Source organism: Sceloporus undulatus, chromosome 3 (genome assembly GCF_019175285.1).
Source record: "Sceloporus undulatus isolate JIND9_A2432 ecotype Alabama chromosome 3, SceUnd_v1.1, whole genome shotgun sequence".
Lineage (NCBI taxonomy): Eukaryota > Metazoa > Chordata > Lepidosauria > Squamata > Phrynosomatidae > Sceloporus > Sceloporus undulatus.
This window is the reverse complement of record NC_056524.1, coordinates 218,275,411-218,293,368: the sequence shown is the minus strand read 5'-3', so window position 1 is coordinate 218,293,368 and position 17,958 is coordinate 218,275,411. Positions and strand designations below refer to the sequence as shown.

General features: G+C 39.2%; 1 protein-coding gene across 2 annotated transcripts in view; it reads right to left on the bottom strand.

Annotated features, from left to right (window-relative positions):
* The window catches only part of STAG1 (stromal antigen 1), a 172,493-nt gene that overhangs the window by 39,725 nt on the left and 114,810 nt on the right, over positions 1-17,958 (bottom strand). For both annotated transcript variants that reach the window (XM_042457728.1, XM_042457729.1), the window contains exons 9-12: positions 16,813-16,886; positions 16,131-16,254; positions 6,573-6,671; positions 346-425 (exon numbers count right to left, since the gene is read on the bottom strand). In XM_042457728.1, the coding sequence (XP_042313662.1) occupies positions 346-425; positions 6,573-6,671; positions 16,131-16,254; positions 16,813-16,886 (377 nt within the window). The remainder of the gene's footprint in view (positions 1-345; positions 426-6,572; positions 6,672-16,130; positions 16,255-16,812; positions 16,887-17,958) is intronic.

Sequence of the window (17,958 nt, the reverse complement as noted above, 5' to 3'; positions counted from 1 at the left end):
GTTTGTAATACATATTCCATTTTGTTAGCAAGTTTTATTGTGTTTTAATATTCCCTTAAGTACCTTTGGGAAGCATTAACCCCAAGATATATGATAAAATTGTGTAATATATATTAACTCTTGGTTAATTTAAGAGTTATCCCCAAGGGTTAAATATAAACAAACAGAATTTGAAAACCAGCATGATATAAAGCCAGCTACTATATACTGGAACATCAATTGTGAATTAAGCAATGAGCCATCTTTTACTACACAAAGAAGAGTTATATTGCATATATATATATATATATATATATATATATGTTGCTGGCAAATTGAAATTGTACTACCTTAAAATATACTCACTGAAGTATTAGAGTGACTAATCGAATGGCTTCTACAGCAACATCATATTCCTTATCAAGTGTCATTGATACAATGCGATCCTGAAAAAACAGAACAGATGTATCCAAAGGAGAAAGTGAAGTCATAAAAGATAGACTATCAAGGAAATCCTTCTATTATGCATGACAGCTGGCTTTTCTAAACAATACAGAACTAACAGGAAAGCATATTTTAAAAAAACCTAACATTAAACATTACACGCAACAGTAAACAAACCGGATGGGCAGCCTGTGGCCAATGGTCTAAAGATGTGAGACTCTTAGGTTATTTTCAAAAGCCCTGTGAAAGGATCAGCTTATATCCCAGCCCACCACTTTAACTTTCATGGCTCAATGTTATGGAATTCTAGGAACTGTAGTTTGTTGTGGCACCAGAACAGAGCAATAAAAATGAGAACAGAAAGATGTACACTAATGCACATCCCTTAACCTCACATTTAACTATACCCTTTTATATCCCCCCTCTGTTACAATGCTATTCCATTTTCAGAATTAATATAAGAGGAAAAGCACTACTAAAAGAGCATAAGCAAATATGAGTTAAAAGAGGAAGATAACATGACAATCAGCTCCAATCTTAACCAACATATGTCAATAGAAAACAAAATGGTGGCCAATGGATTGGAAACGATCAATTTACATCCCCATCCACAAGAAAGGAGACACAAAAGACTGCAGCACATATAGGACCATAGCGCTCATCTCCCACACAAGCAAAACCATGTTCAAAATTCTGCAACACAGACTCCAACCATACATGGAGAGACAAATCCCAGAGATCCAAGTTTGGTTCAGATGAGGAAGAGGCACTAGGAACCACATGGCAAACATATGATAGCTACTGGAGTGCACCAAGGAATTTTAAAAGAAAATCAGCATGTGCTTTATAGACTACAGCAAAGGCTTTGCCTGGATAGCACATAAAAGGCTATGGAATGCCCTTAAAGATATGAAAGTGCCAACATATCTAATAATCTTGATGAGGAATCTATACTCAGGACAAGAGGCAATGGTTAGAACACAGAATACGGAGAAACAGAATAGTTCCCAATTGACAAAGGGGTCAGACAAGGATACATCTTTTCACCCTATCTTTTCAATTTGTATGCAGAACATATTATATGAAGAGAAGGCTTGGACACAGAAGAAGGAGGAGTGAAAATAGGAGGAAGGAACATCAATAATCTAAGATATGCAAATGACACCATACTATTAGCGGAAAACACTGGAGACCTACAGCAACTACTGAGAAAGGTTAAGGAAGAAAGTGCAAAGGCAAGCTTACTGCTGAACATAAAGGAAACAAAAATAATGACCATGGAGGATTTTCACAAATGCAATCTAAACAATGAGGAAATAGAAACAGTAAAAGAGTTGCTATACCTGGAATCAAACATAGATCAGAATGGAAACTGCAGTCAAGAAATCAGAAGAAGATTAAGAACGGGGAGGACAGCTATGAAAGAATTACAAAAGGTCCTAAAGAGCAAAGATATACAACTAAGCACGAAAGTCAGAATTGTACAAGCAATTGTATTCCTCATTACCATGTATAGATGCAAGAGCTGGACAATTAAGAAAATTGACAAAAAAGAAAATAAATTATTTTGAGATGTGGTGCTGGAGAAGAGTGCTGAGGATACCAGGGATAACAAAAGGAACAAATAGGTGGCTTCTAGAACAGATCAACCCTGAAATTTCCCTGGAGGCAAAGATGATTAAACTGAGGCTATTTTACTTTGGGCACATCATGAGAAAACACGATTCATTAGAAAATACAATAATGCTGGGAAAAGTGGAAGGAATTAGGAAGAGAGGATGACCACATGTTAGATGGATGGACTTAAAGAAGTCATAGGTATGAATCTGCAGAAACTGGGAAGAGTAGTGGAGGATAGGGAGTTTTGGAGATGTCTCATTCACAGGGCCACCATAGGTCGAGATCAACTTGAGGGTGGTTAACAACAACAAAATATGACAATTCTCTCAGAGCATATTCTTGTCAGACAAAATTTCTCGCAAATCAATAAAACAGTACTTTGGCTCCCTAGCAATCTTTCCTAAAGAGACCAAACTGGATAGAAAATAGAATATTTGCTTTCTGCTACTATCCACAACAGTACAAGATTCAAATACATAGTCATGTTAATCTGGAAAATCAGCATGTAAAGGGATCTTGTAGCACCTTTGAAATTAACTGAAAGAAAGAAGCTGGTAGCACGAGCATTTGTAGATTTGAATGTACTTTTTCAGATGCATGGAGTGGAATAGAGAGTCTGGGGATAGACCTATATAAACAGGCTGTGTGAGAGAATGGCAATTGAAATGCAAAACTATGCGGGTATGGAGATGAGGTGACAAATTCAGTCTTAATGATGGTCACTGGGGCACAAAGGTACAAAGAAGGACATTGCCTAAAGCCAAGATGAGTAGATAACCATCTATGGTAATGGGAATATTGAAATGTAGTATGGGAACCAGAAGGAAATGTGACATACTGGCCAAAAGAGCCCTCATGAGTCTAGGAGTTTAGCTAGTATAGTAATATGTGTATAGGAAACGACTGTCTTTGTTCAACCCTCTGTTGATGGGCTGGAGTTTGTGGATACATTCCAATTCTACTGTTTTTCTTTCCAAACTTCTTTTATAGGTTTTTGTTTGTTTTGTTCAAGAACCATTCTCAGGTCTGAGATGGAACGCCCAGGAAGATTGAAGTGTTCTTCAATCTATTTTTGTATATTCCCATTTCTAATTTTTGATTTATAGCTATTTATCTTCTGGCACAGAGACTTGCCTGTTTGTCTAATGTAGGGTGCTGAAGGGTACCGTTGGCATATATCACATCAGAGGATGAACAAGTCCAAGTCCCTTTAATATTGTGTGTGATATTTTTAGGTCTTGTGAAGACATTTCTTGAATAGATCTGTGGGCAGAGCTGGTATCTGAGTTTGTGGTAAGGTCTTGTACCTGTCTCCACATCTGTGATGGGTGTTCTGATGTAGGTGAAAAACTGATGTTGGGAAGGCTGTCTGTAGGCAAGTAAAGGCCTGCCACCAAAAGTCCTTCAGAGGGCACCATTATTGTTTAGAATAGTCTGTAATTATATGGCATAGTAATTTGAGTCTTGGACTATGACTCTGGACTAGGGTTCAATTCCCTGCTTGGTCATGGAACCCATTGGAACCCTTTGGCAAGTGACATGCTCTCAGCCTTAGGGGAGACCAATGGCAAACCCTCTCTAAACAAATCTTGCCAAGAAAACCCATGACAGGGTTGCCATAAGTTCGAGATGACTTGAAGGAACGCGACACAAACACACAATTAATGATACACCTAAATGGTCTCAGCTGGGAGCAAAATGTTACAATCTAATGGGGTTCTGTCATTTTCTGTCTTCAGTCTGTTCTGTAATAGATTAGTCCTAGATACATACTTCATAAGCTTGAAGAATGCTTGTTGTAATTGTTTGGCATCCCTATACTGTGGGGCCAAACAGATGTTATTGTACTGGAGGGCTTTGATGTAGACTATGTATCTGGGAGTATGTTCAGGGTGGAAACCAGAGGCATATAAGTGCATGTAGTAATCACTCATTTTGCAATATAGTGTAGTGTTTAGATGTTTGTTTTGTAGCTGTATGGTGGTGTCCAGAAAGTGAACTTGTTCTATTGATAGTTCCAGTTCCAGGCTGAGACTGATGGTGAAATGGAAGTCTTGACTGAGTGAAGGTATCGTCAACGTACATCTGGTAGAGGAGCAGTTTCTGGGTACAGGAATTAATGAAATGTCTGTGACTGTACAATTAACTTCTCTGATGTGTAATTATTTGCTCTTAGATTATTTCAATACAATATAATAAACCACTGTTTATTATAACCAATCTTTCCAGTCTTGATGCAATAAGTAACAGCAATCAGATTACTCTAGATATCCAATACTTCCAATTGCGTCCTTGGAGATGTGCTTGTACCTGAGGCTCAAGAAAGAGATGTACGGAAAAACTGTATAAATTTATCGTATTTTTTGTGGAATTGGTTGATTTGGTTATTGCTTGTAATGAGAATGTAAAGCTTTAATAAAAAACTGCATCAAATAAAAAAAAAAAAGAAAGCTTATTTCAACAATCCTATATAATGCCAAATTTAGTTTTTGTGAGCTGCATGGTCCCGTTTCATTTTTATTTATTCTAATCAGTTTGTCAAGTTATCTGAATTAAATAAATAAGAAAATGGAGAAAGGAATCCACAAATAAAAATGAGAGGAAGGAGGGAATATACCAGCCTACAACATGTTTCTAACCCTCCAAATAATGGGTTGGAAAATTAAAATGCAACCTGTGATCTGGGCCATAAAGTGAGTAGTTTTGCCACTGTGGAACTATAGAAATGCAATTCTGACTCAGAGATTCATAGATTCATAGATTCATAAGAATCATAGAGTTGGAAGAGACCACTAGGGCCATCCAGTCCAACCCCCTGCCATGCAGGAAATCCAAACTCAAAGCATCCCTGACAGATGGCCATCCAGCCTCTGTTTAAAGACCTCAAGAGGAGACTCTATCACCCTCGAGGGGTGCATTCCATTGTCGAACGCCCTAACTGTCAGGAGTTCCTCCTAATTGTTCATGGTGGAATCTCTTTTCTGCAGCTTGCCTCCATTGTTTCCGGGTTTCCTGTTCTCTGGAGCAGCAGAAAACAAGCTTGCTCCCTTCTTCAATATGAATCCCTTCAAATATTTAAACAGGGCGTTCCTTCACTCTTAACCTTCTTTCTCCAGGGCTAAAACATCCCCAGCTCCCTAGTCGTTCCTCCTAGGGCATGGTTTCCAGAACCTTTCACCATTTTTGTCGCCCTCCTTTGGACACGCTCCAGTTTCTCAATGTCCTTTCTGAATTGTGGCGCCCAGAACTGGACACAATATTCAGTGGTAAACTCCAGCTTTTTGAAGATGGCTTGTTTCAAATTACTTTTAAGATTAAACAGTTTATCAGGTTCAGATGCCACAAGTCACATTTAATAAACACAAATAGAAAAGCTATCCCAAAAGGTTTACAATGTCATTTTTTTTAAACTTCAAAGCAAGGTCCACACAGTCCATGTGAGCCTTAGAAATAAGCAGGTTCATGTTCCTGGAAGCCTCCTTACAGCACCAATCTGCTTAAAAACAAGATGCATAGCAGCCTTTGCTTTGAAGTAAAAAATTGCAATCTTAAAAGCAAGATAATGTTTTCTGTTACTTTTTTCATGATGGGTGGGCACAGGGCCTTTGGAAGTAGCATTAGAAGTGTATAGCTAGTGAGTTTGGGGGAGTTAAAATAGCCGTGTAATCTCCAGATACTGTAGTCTGAAAGTATCAGAAGGTTATATTCTGAAGGCAGTTATTATATACAGTGTTTCCTAATTTTATGAATTGAGATAGAGTGATCAAAATAAATTAAGCTAGATTTTAAATACACAGAAGAATTGTTAAAAGCATTACGTTTGAAGTGAAGAAAATAAGATTTAAATGACAAAGGTTTATACAAACTGAACGAACATGGGAAGTCAATTGTAAATATGTAGATTTGGAAAACAAAATTTGATGACTATTTTGTATGTAATTATTTTGAACATGTTGCAAAAATAAAATTAAAATGTGTTTCTGTAACAGGAAACATTCTCTGTGTACACACACACACACACACACACACACACACACAGAATGTTTCCTGTTACAGAAAGTGAAGAGAGAAGGGGTAGAAAGGGAAAAGAAAATAGATAGAAAAAAAGAGATGTATTAGTTTATTTAAAACATGAAAAATTAAAAAGAAACACCCATGTATTCAAAGCTGCTAAGACAAAGCAGTTCATGTACAAAACACATACACAGATCAATTAAGTTATTTATATAGTGTATAGTGCAAGTTAATCAGTTTCCCAAGGTCTATGAAATTAATTATATGAAAGGAAGCTGCTCCATGGAAGCCAACTACCATATATGCACCATGGCACACTATGTCATATAAGTTTCAAAAAAAGCTTTAAAGAAACTTTGAGGTCTAATTAAATTACAGTGTTTAAAACATGTTAATCTTAGATAGCAAGTTTATCCTACAAATGTGAACATCAAGAAACCTTTTATTGTAATGCTAATAAAAATGGCTTTAAGGAAAGATTAGTTTTTATGTAGTTCTTAAAATCTTACACTTACCTTAAATCTATTTGTAAATAGCTCCAATTTGGGGAACAACTCTCTGTTGGTGTACAAACTCTGCAAAGCTTTCAGACACTTCAACCTCACTTCACCTTGCTAAACAAAGACAAACTAGAATTTACTGAAATGCACGGGAGAATAAAGCAACATTTTTAAACAGCTCTTTATATTATTTTGGTGTGATGTCATTAAGTTATTGTCTCTAATTTATCAAGTGCCTTTCAGCATATGCTTGATGTGTCCTACAACACTAAAATCATATGCAAAAATCAGAATTTAAAAAGGATTACTACTACTTCTTTTTTTAATTAAAAAGGATTATTACTTTTAGCTGGTTCTGTAAACTTTAACTGTTTCTTCAAGTAGTCATCATCTCTGAACTCATATATATGGGTTGTTCTGTGCCCGCGCAGAGCCTTGTTTGGATTTTTAATTTATTTTTTATTTAACAATCCACTGACAACAGTCAATGCAGAGAATCAAATACACAGGATACTATAAGGGTGAAAAATACATTAAAGGCTTATGCTTAAGGTGAAACATCAGAGGTGTCAGCACATCAAAAAGCATCCTTGCAAAAGGGATTTGATGGATAGGAGAACGCAAGAGACCAGCATATGTAGGCTATAAAAGGACACAAAGATAGAATAAAGGATTACTAACAAGTCCTTTAATCACTTTCATGTTGTGTGATAATTTTCCCATTAGAAGGGAGTTGCAAACTTTTTCTCGCCAATCTTTCATGAGGGTTAAAATTTGTTTCCAATGTTTCATAATAGTCATTCATTGCAAAGCCCGAGGAAAAGTAATAACTTTGTACTGCAATTTCTTGTTGTCCCTAATAAAGAGGCAGAATAACATCAGCCCTTTACTGAATTTATTGCTTACCGTATATACTCGACTATAAGTTGAGTTCATGTATAAGTTGAGGGCAAGTTTTGGGGCCAAAATTATGGATTTTGCTATGACCTGTGGATAAGTCGTGGGTAAAATTTAGGGGCATACAGCAAAGGATCTAAAGGATGAAGCAAAGCCAAAAAATGTCAAAGAACTTACAAAATTCCATCAAACATAACTCTTTATGCTTACTCTTAAAACAAGATGGATGAGAGAGTAGAGGGGGTCAGTGCTCCCAAAACAGATTATACTCTTGCTTTTCACCAGGGGATGGTTCCTTCTTTTAAATAAAACAGATTATTTACATTGATCCATGGATAAGTTGACTCTTGTTTTTCGGTCAGTTTTTTGACCTAAATTTCTAGACTTATACATGAGTATGTACAGTATTTCTTATGGATATCTGTTAAAATCTGAGTCCAAAAACTTTTCACAATTGGGAAATTCATCTACATATAGATATGTTGTTGTTACCTGATCTCAAGTCAACTTCCATTTATGGCGACCTTGTGAATGAGACATCTCCAAGATCCCTTGTTCTCCACTGCTCTGCTCAGGTCCTGTAAATTCAGCCCTGTGACATCCCTAATTAAGTATATCCATCTTGTGTGTGGTCTGCCTCTCTTTCCATGGCCTTCTACCTTCCCTAACATTATAGTCTTCTCTAATGAATCTTGCCTTCTCATGACATGGCCAAAATATGACAGCCTCTGCTTCATCATCTTGGCTTCCAGGGAGTGTTCAGGGTTGATCTGTTCTAGGACCCATTTGTTTGTCTTTTTAGCTGTCCACAGTCTCCTCAGCACTCTTCTCCAGCATTACATCTCAAATGAGTTGATCTTCCTTCAGTCTGCTTTTTTCACCGTATAGCTCTCGTGTCTGTACATGGAGATGGTGAATACAACAGTTTAGACAATTCTAACTTTAGTGTTCAGTTGTATATCTATACACTTTAGGTTCTTCTCTAGCTCACTGAGGGTGGCCCTTCTCGTTCCCATTCTTCTTCTTATTTCTCAACTGCAATCTTCATTCTGATCAATGCTTGATCCAAGGTAAGAGTATTCTTTGACTATTTCGATTTCCTCATTATCCAGATTGAATTTATGTAGTTCCTGTGTGGTCATTATTTTTGTTTGTTTATGTTCAGCAGTAAGCATCTCTGCACTTTCTTCTTTTATCTTCCCAAGTAATTGCTCCAAGTCCATGATGTTTTCTGCTAGTAGTATGGTGTCATCCACATATCTAACGATGTTGATGTTCGTTCATCCTATCTTCATTCCTCCTTCTTCAAAGTCTAAATCTGCTTTTCTTATGATATTCTCAGCATACAAATTGAACAAATAAGCTGACAAAATGCAGCCTTGCCTGACCCCTTTGCCAATATGGATATAATTACCCTTTAATAGCAATAGCAAGTACATGTCTATACCGCTTATCAGTGTACTTAAACACTCTTTAAGTAGTTTAAAATGTATCAACTAATTGCCCACAACATGGTAGGTACTCATTTTAGGACCTATGGAAGGATGTAAGCCACAACCCCTCCAAAATCATGGGATAACTTCCATTACAATTTTAGCTGATTTCACAGGTGTTAAATACCACTTACAGATAACCATATGCACATTTTTCTTGGTGTGAGCACATTTACATTCAAAGGACAAAGAGGGCCAAATATGAGACCAGTTGCCATCCAAGGCCTAAAATATACAGGTCAAAAGAAGTGGCTTTCGGACTTGCTGAAGGCTGTTTATATGATAGACAACTCTGACATGGCCAGAAGCCGCGCCAAAGCTGTGATCTCGTCCTTTAGACAGGAGCAAAAAGGAGTCGGGATAATCCAGCCCCTAGCTGCACAGCTTGAGTCTGGCGGTGGTGGCCTGTTTTCAGAGCCGGCTGTACAGTCGCCATGGGCCTGGATCCAGTTGTGGATGGAGCAGCCTTGGGCTTTCGCAGCCATCTGCTTTGCCCCTGATATTTGCATTGCCAAGTCTGTTTCTCATGCATTTCACATCCACTCTTTCACCATAAGATGAGCTTATTAACAATTTGTAAATGTTGGTCACGGTTTCTTTTGGAAGTTTCAGTACATACTGTATATACTCGACTACAGTCAGCCCTCCTTATCCATGGATTTTTTTAATCCAGGGATTCAAGATTTTCCTTTTTATATAAGGGACACCATTTTGCTCTACCATTATATTTAATGGGACCTGTGTATCCATGAATTTTGTTATCCACAGGGGTCCTGGAACCAAACCCCAGAGGATAGCAAGGATTCACTGTATAAGCTGACCTCATGTATAAGTCGAGAGCACATTTTGGGGCCAAAATTATGGATTTTGCCATGACCATGGATAAGTCAAGAGTAAAACTTGGAGGCTCCTTCAGTGTGTGTATGTGTGCGGCAATCAATCACCCAGGACTCTTTTTGCTTGGCTCAAGAGAAAAAGAAACTCTTTGAAAGGGCTATCATGTTACCATACTGTCCTGTAAATAATTCGACTTGGGATTTTGGGGACAATTTGTGGGCATAAATTTTTATACTTATAGAGGAGTATATACGGTAATGATTCAAAATTCACACAGGAACTACATAAATGATTCAATGAGCACGGGGTGCACATTTAGAAACTAAGTGCTTAACAAAAGTAGTGATTTGGTCTAGCTGCAACCAATTAGTATGAACTTCCACAAGATGTCTAGTTAGCGTTTCCTTGCTTTTTAGCTTACCCTGTGTAAACAGATCCCTTATTCTAAAAATCCCCTACCTCTCCTACCCTTTACATTGTGCTGGTTCTTTTGATGAATAAAGTTTGAGGTGGGAGACATAGAGGAGAGAGAGATGGGTAAGGAAAGCTTTCTATCTTTTCCAGATTTCCAAACAGTTCTGTTAAAACGGATTATGCAATCCCCCTCACAATCTTAAGGACAGTGAGAAAAAAGACAGGTCTCTTTCTATTGGTGAATTCTTACTGAGTTCTAAATTCACCCATTTGTTTGTCAGGTCATGCTGAAATAATTGGATACGTTGATTTAATTGAAAGGCTGAAAATTAAATTTTGATATTTAGAATCGCCAAGGTAACCCTTCCCACTCTCCAAAACATTTGTGTTGGACCTCTGCTCCTTCCTTAAGTTCCCATATCCTGCAGTATAGAGGAGAAGTAATCAACAAACAATTACAGTGGGAGGTGGGTTGTATGAGTTCACAGATGATCAATTGAAGAACTACAGTTACAGGTAAGCAACCTGTTCTTCTTCATGTCTCTGTGACTCACACATATGGGTGAATAGTGAGCTAACTCACTTGCAAAATGGGTGTCCATTACTGGCATACCAAAGAAAGAACTGTGCCCCCCAAATTAGCCTCTGCATGTACCTCATGTCCAAACAATAGTGCTTTCTAAGATGAGAGGTTGAATTGAAGTTTCTGCTGTGCAAATGTCCTGGAAAGGGACTTTGGAAAGAAAGGTGCGGATGTAGCCGCAGCTTTTGTGTAATGACTTCATAAGGCTGAAGGCTAAGGTCTCTTGGTAACCTCATAAGCAAGGTGGATGATAGCTGTTATTAATCTGGAGGTGCTGAGCAGGGGTTGGGTGTCCCTTACAGGAGCCAGTGTAACAGATGAGAAGTCTATTGATCTAACAGAAACCTTTAGTCATATCCAAGTAGAGGGTCAAGGCACACCTCACAGCACCAGGTAGTCTCAGAAGGTGCAATTGGTGATCAAAGAGAACACCAATAGCATTGTGTCCTGAATGAAATAGAATTATGACACTACCACAAGGAGAAAAGTGATGGCTTTGGGCAAATTCGCCTGCCCATTGGGATGATGTAAATGCTATACAGAAGACTGTTTTGAATGTCAACATATGTAAACAGCCATGGGTTAGAATGGCCTGCCCATGAGAGCATTCAAGACAACCAGTAAATTCTATGATGACACCAGTGTTGATACAAGTTGGCCTCTGAGGTAAGCCTTTACCAGGATGATGACGAAGGGGAGAATAAGCATGCCAGTACAGCTGACAGGACACTTTTAGAGAAGACTGGCCAAGATATTGTTGCTATCTGTGGAACATACATGGAGACACTGTAAGAATGTCCTCAATTTGTACTGGTACACACTTTCTGTGGAAGGTATTCTAAAGGCCTGTATGATAGTAAGCATTCACTCAATAAAGCTTCCCACAGGTGGATGAATCAGGCTATCATTTGAAGCATGCAAAAGTCCAGGTAACTTACTTGACCTTTTCTCTATGTCAAAAGATGTGGGCACTCTGGAAGATGCCTGAAACAACATTTGGAGTGGCACATGAGGAGCACAAACCACATCTGAGAAGGCAACCTCAGTGTTATCAGAATGCACTGGGCATAATCATTGATACCTCGCTTGCAAATTACAGATGCTCTCTCATCAGTTCTTCTTGCCTACAAGGCTTGCTTGGGACAGCTTGTACATGCTTACATGCACAGACACATATAGTGTGTTCATTAAGCTTTGGTATTCATTCAACAGTGATAGTGTTTTATTTTATGTTTTCAGTGGCTGTTTCAAAAATAGATCTATCACCATTCCTGGGATGTGCAGGAGGGCTACACTGACCACCATGCATTTTGTGAATACCTTGGGAGTGGCAGAAATGTAAAATGGCAGAAACCTGTTCTGGCAGCACTCTTATGGCAAACTGGAGGATCCAACAGTAGGAAGATTTGATGGCAATGAAGAAATATGCATCACAAAAATCATCAGTCACAAAGCAAAGGCAATCCGCCCCGCATACTCAGAACATCTGGGCAGCAGCTACTGAGGGTTCCGGGGGCAAGCTTAGCCTCCACCTCAAGGAGGACCTTTTCCATCTCCGCCCCAGCCCTCTGGAACACGCTGCCCATAGAGCTCCGCTCGGCCACCTCCCTGGCCCAGTTCAAGAAGGAGCTCAAAACCTTCTTATTTTTATTAGCATTCCCGGACGCTGGTCCTGATTAGCTTCCTCCTCTGGCAGCAGTGGTCGGCTGGCCAGATATTGGTTTTAATGTAATTTTTAAAGTTTATTGTGGTTATTTTTACTGTTTTTATTGTATTGTACTGGTTTTATGTTGTACACCGCCCTGATCATGGGAAGGGCGGTATAAAAATAAAATTTTTATTTATTTATTTATTAAAATGGAGGGAACTGTTGTTGTAGTTCTTGTGTGCCTTCAAATTGCTTCCTGCTTACGGTGACTCTAAGATCTTATCATGGGGTTTTCTGAGATGAGTGTATATGACTCACTCAAAGTTACCCAGTTGGTTTTCATAGCAGAGCAAGGAATCAAACCTTGGTTTCCAGAGTTGTAAGTCCAATGCTCAAATCACTACACCAGTGATACACTGTATATTACTCTGTTGAGGTGGGTCTCACTCTATTGCTCTTGCTTCCAATAGGGTAGCCACTTCCTGAAGTCGGGGAGGGTGCAATGACCTGGCACTCCTCATCGTGGTCACTACAGAATGAATTCTGGTCTGAATTCTGTGGTCTACCCTTTAAAAATGATGGCTTGTACTCAGAGTTTAATTGTGACGTTGTGCCATTTATAACAAAAGGAGAATAGGCAGGACTCAAAAGGTCATGATTGTTGTGAAAGCAACAACGGATGGTACTGAGCTTAGCCAAAGACACTCCCTAGCACAATCAGAACCCTTCCTCTTATAGTTGGAAGAGTGGGACTTCCCTGCTGGGAAAGATGCCGGGGAAAAGAGGATGACTGAGGGAACAGACAAGAGAATCTTTGAGGATAGGACTAGGTCTGAGAATGATAAGTTTGGTTTATGACAAGCTGTCTGTTTCATCTTGCAGTCATGACTAAATTTGTTGTCAGGGGACTCATGGAAGAGTCCTTCTTAATCAAATGGAAGATCTCCCATCCTTGCCTTTGTGTCCAATCCTTTGTGTCCTGACAGTCTGAGCCATGCATGGCAATGAAGAGATATGATGGAAGAAGTTCTTTCCAGCCTATGTGCTTTAGTATTGATACTACTGATACTTTACAGTTCTTCTCACACACTTTCAAAAAGGACAGAGCCCAGCCTTTCCCACAATACCAGCTGATAGGCTCCCATGAAGGCTTGGTAATTTACAATGCAGAAGGAAAGGACAACAGCAGTTTCTTGCAGATAAGCTGATGGCCCTGATGGCCTTCCTTGTCTTAAGGGGCAGATTGTGCTGCTTTCATGACTGAATTTGACACCATGTATCGAAGAGGAAGGTGCACTTGTCTTACTTGACTTGAAAGAGGTTTTCCACTCAACAACATACAGACAAGACTGAATACAGATTATGCCAGGACTGGACTGCCAACTTGAGGAGTGGCAGATCATGACTGGATCAAGAACATGATTAGAAGTGCATATTTGTCTAGAAAACCATGTCTTTCACCTCCAGACACAGCACCATGATCATGATTATGACCATAATTACCATGATTAGTTTATCCAAGTAGGACTGAGTATAGTCTGATGATGACATGGGCTGTATCACATCCACTGCCACATCCAGGGAGACATACTGTTTCCTTGGATCTGTCTGAGGAAGTTGTAGATTCATATTGCACGTTGCTGGGTTCACGGGCATTTCCTTGCAATGGAGAGGAATGCTTTGCTATTGGATCTGAGGAGGTGGTAGTGATGCAAAGACAAGTATGGGAAACGGGAACAGTTGGTGGATCAGTGGTAGCCAGGCCCAGGGATTGGGCACAGAATTGTTATCTACAAAAAGTTGAAGCTGTTCACAAGATCAAAGATGTGGGCATGATAACAGTGGGAGTTGTGGTTGTCACAGAAAGACCTTGATAGTGTACGCCAGCCTGTTTGAAGAAGCAGGAATGAAACTATGCCAGATAGTTTGGTGACTGCGGACTGGTTATCTTCATGAATCCTCATGTGAGCACTGAGGATGATGCTTTAGAGTATCCTGTTGGGATAATAATGGCAGAAAGGGAGAGTGCAGCCCTTTCTAGAGGACGCAGGGGGCGCAGATTGTACCAGGTGACACCATATAGGGGGTGTCATTCAGTGGGGTGGTACATCTGGCACAGCTGCTGGGTGAGAGAGAAAGGGCGTCATTTGCCCAGCAGTGACGACAGTCCCTTTCATTTGGGCTTTGGCACAGCTGCAGCCACGCCAGAGCCCGAATGCATCTCTGGGGGCCTGGCACTGCCCCCTCCAGCGGTGGTGGCTCGTGGGGGGGGCAGCAGTCACTTCCCTGGTACACCACTGGAAAGGGCCCCACTAGATCTGAGGTGCACTGGCAGCATTGGGTGACTTGGTGGAAAGTGGCAAGGTTTCCAGTAGTAGGGAATGTGTAGGAAGTCTAGTCAGGTATACCTCAGTTAAGAAAGCAGATGTGTTCCTGGTTTTTCTTTAAAACGAACTTTGATACCAGAAGTAGAAATAACATAGAAAGAACAGGGATATGTTCCTGCACCACAAAAAGAGCAGTTCAAGATGTTGCAGCAAATCTTTTATCCAAAACTAATATGCACACTTTAAATGAAACAACCAGGTCAGGTCAAGTAAACCTTGTATAAGTAAAAAAAGATATTCTGAATGCCAGGGGAGGTGGTTGAGTGAGTTTTTGTGTTTTCCCTTTTTGGTACAGAACAATCCATATGTGTGAGTCATGGAGACCACAAAAAAGTACAGTGGTGCCTCGGGATACGAAATGATCGGGTTACGAAATTTCCGGGATACGAAAAAGTTGGATTGGCAAAAACTGTTTCGGGTTACGAAATATTTTTCGGGTTACGAAATTCATTTCGGCGCGAAATTCAAATGCTGCAAAGTGCAGCTATAGGCTTTCCAGTGCTAACGGAAAAGTGTTTCGGGTTACGAAAGGAATGGCGGAACGAATTAATTTCGTAACCCGAGGCACCACTGTATGACATACAAAACACACTGCATTCTAGGTATATTGGATTATCATAACATAAAAATCCTACTGTCCTAGGCTTCTCTCATTTGGAACTTTAGAGAGCTGTCATTTTCATTGTCTGGGTGTTACATTCTACTTCTTAAAAGCACCCAACAAGCAGCATTGTTAGCATAATTACTGGTATACATTACATCTTCAAATGTTACTTCTTCTCAAAGTAAATCACACAAAACCTTAATTAAATGTTATTTTATATCTTATAATAATACTTATTAAGACTGGCTATTCAACTGTTGGATTGTGAGTGGAATACAAAGAGCATGGTGTTCTACTTGCAATGTCTTCTACATATTAACAAAAGGTTGTCTCCATTTTCAGATAAGGAGGTGAAAGTGCAAGCCTGTGATTTGGATCCAAGCTGCAGAAGTCTGTCAGCAGACACTAAGCACAATGCTTTTGCTACAGGTGTAATTCTAATTAAAGAGTAAAAGCAAAGGGGGCATTAAAAGAAATCCCAGAGGATTTTGGACCAGAAAGGTGAGGAGGTAGAACTTATGATAATATTTATGATAATATGATATATATAAATTAACCAAACAGAACTAATGTAATTAAACTGAACCATCACAATTAACATAACTTGAAAGAAATCTAGGAAAGCATTTTTTCTTTTAATCAAAGGCAACAAAACATGAGAAGAGATTATGTTCCATTAGCAGATCCAGATTACAGCATGAAGCACTTACTCTGTCATGAAGTGTCCAACCAACATATTTTAAGTAACTATCATTCAGGAAGGCATCACTGTACATTTTCATCCATACTCCAATTTCTTCAATACAAACAGCTCTAATTTCAGCAATAGCATCACTGTGAAAACAGGCGAAAATAGTTTGCCTGCTTACTTTATTTTGTGTGAGTATAAAACCACAACATTCTGTGCAATGCTACCTTTATCTGTTCTCCACAAACTAGAGCATTCTAAACACTCAACTATTCTTCTCCTTTAAAATGAAGACCATTCTTTCTCCCTTGCTACCTGTTACACACTGAACTCTGAGAATCCACATCTCTTGCTTTTCAAAATCAACCTGTTCCATAAAGCCTTTGGCATAATTCTTTAGACGACATATCCTACTTGCCCTAAGCCTGCATAATTGAAATACATATCCTTTTTGATTCATTTCTTTTTCACTGTTGCTCCCTCCCCAAGTTTAATTTTAGCCAAAAACAATGAATGTTTTTCATGGTTTATTTCATAAAAGGTGCACTTTAATATATTAATGAGCTTCAGATATTTTAAGAGAGACGCCTCTATAATATCTGGATTCTCAAAATGTCTCTTCCATATATTCATACCTTTTAAGCTATCAGAAAATCTATTATCCACTTTGACTAGACCAAAGAATGCCCTTACTTCCCACTTACCGATATCTATGGACAAAAATACCCTTGAAAATGGAATTCATCATATTTTCAATTTCATCCTGATTTTCTTGCAGCTGAAATACAAATTATTTTTATTTAAATATTTATAAACCTGCATTTTGGTCTAAGTCTGCTCACTTTAAATTTCTAATATTTCAGTAAGACAATAACATATATTTTGTGGATATTTTGTTCCTAATAATGGAAATGGATTACAGGTCAGAGTTTCATGGCTTATCTCATGACAAAGGACATACTGTTCTGACAAACCCTTCCCACTTCACATCGCTACATATAGGTTGAAAGTATTTTCTGCCCTGTGCAAGTGTTTGGGGGATCTGCTAAAATACTCTACTCCAGGAGCCTTATGTATCCAGATGCTTTCTGAAACCCATAGGAATTTTTCTGTTGATCCTGGTCAATACTTACAGTAGTTTCCTAGTTTATCTGTATAGTACATAGATGATCCTGGCTATGGAGGCCTTTGCTCCCAGACACCCTCTCCAAAACAATCTAAAGCTCAAAGAAGAGTAAAAGAAAGTACTGTTTGGAGGTTCTTTTGCTCCTGGATTAAGTATTTAACTATTCTGAATGGGGATGTATTTCCCCCTAAGCCATGTCTTTGCAGATCTGGATGTGGATGTTCTCATGATACTAGTGATGAAAACTGCAAGGACACATTGTAATGTTCTTTGCTCTATATGGAGCTGCCCTTGAAGTCTGATCCCACAAACTGGTTTGGAAAACAATCTTAAATTTTGATATTCTGATCCTGAGCCAATTTTGCTCCAACAGCTGTGAAGGCTGCTGGGATGAACTCTGGAACAAATCTGGAACAAATCCTTCTGCCAGGGCTTCCTCTTTCTCACCTCCATCCTTTAATTTCTATCCAGCATTCAGCTGCACGCATTATCACTTCCACCCACCGCTCTGACTACATCTCTGCTGTGTTGGCATCCCTTCACTGGCTCCCTCTCCCTTTCCGCATTCAGTATAAGCTCCTGCTGTCGACATTTAAAGCCCTCCATGGACTGGCCCCTCCTTACTTATCAGACCTTATTTCTCCTCACCTTCCCACTAGGGGTAGTCAAGGTCTGCTGTCACAGCCCATGATTTCCTCTGCCCCATCTCGGATTCACTCCTTTT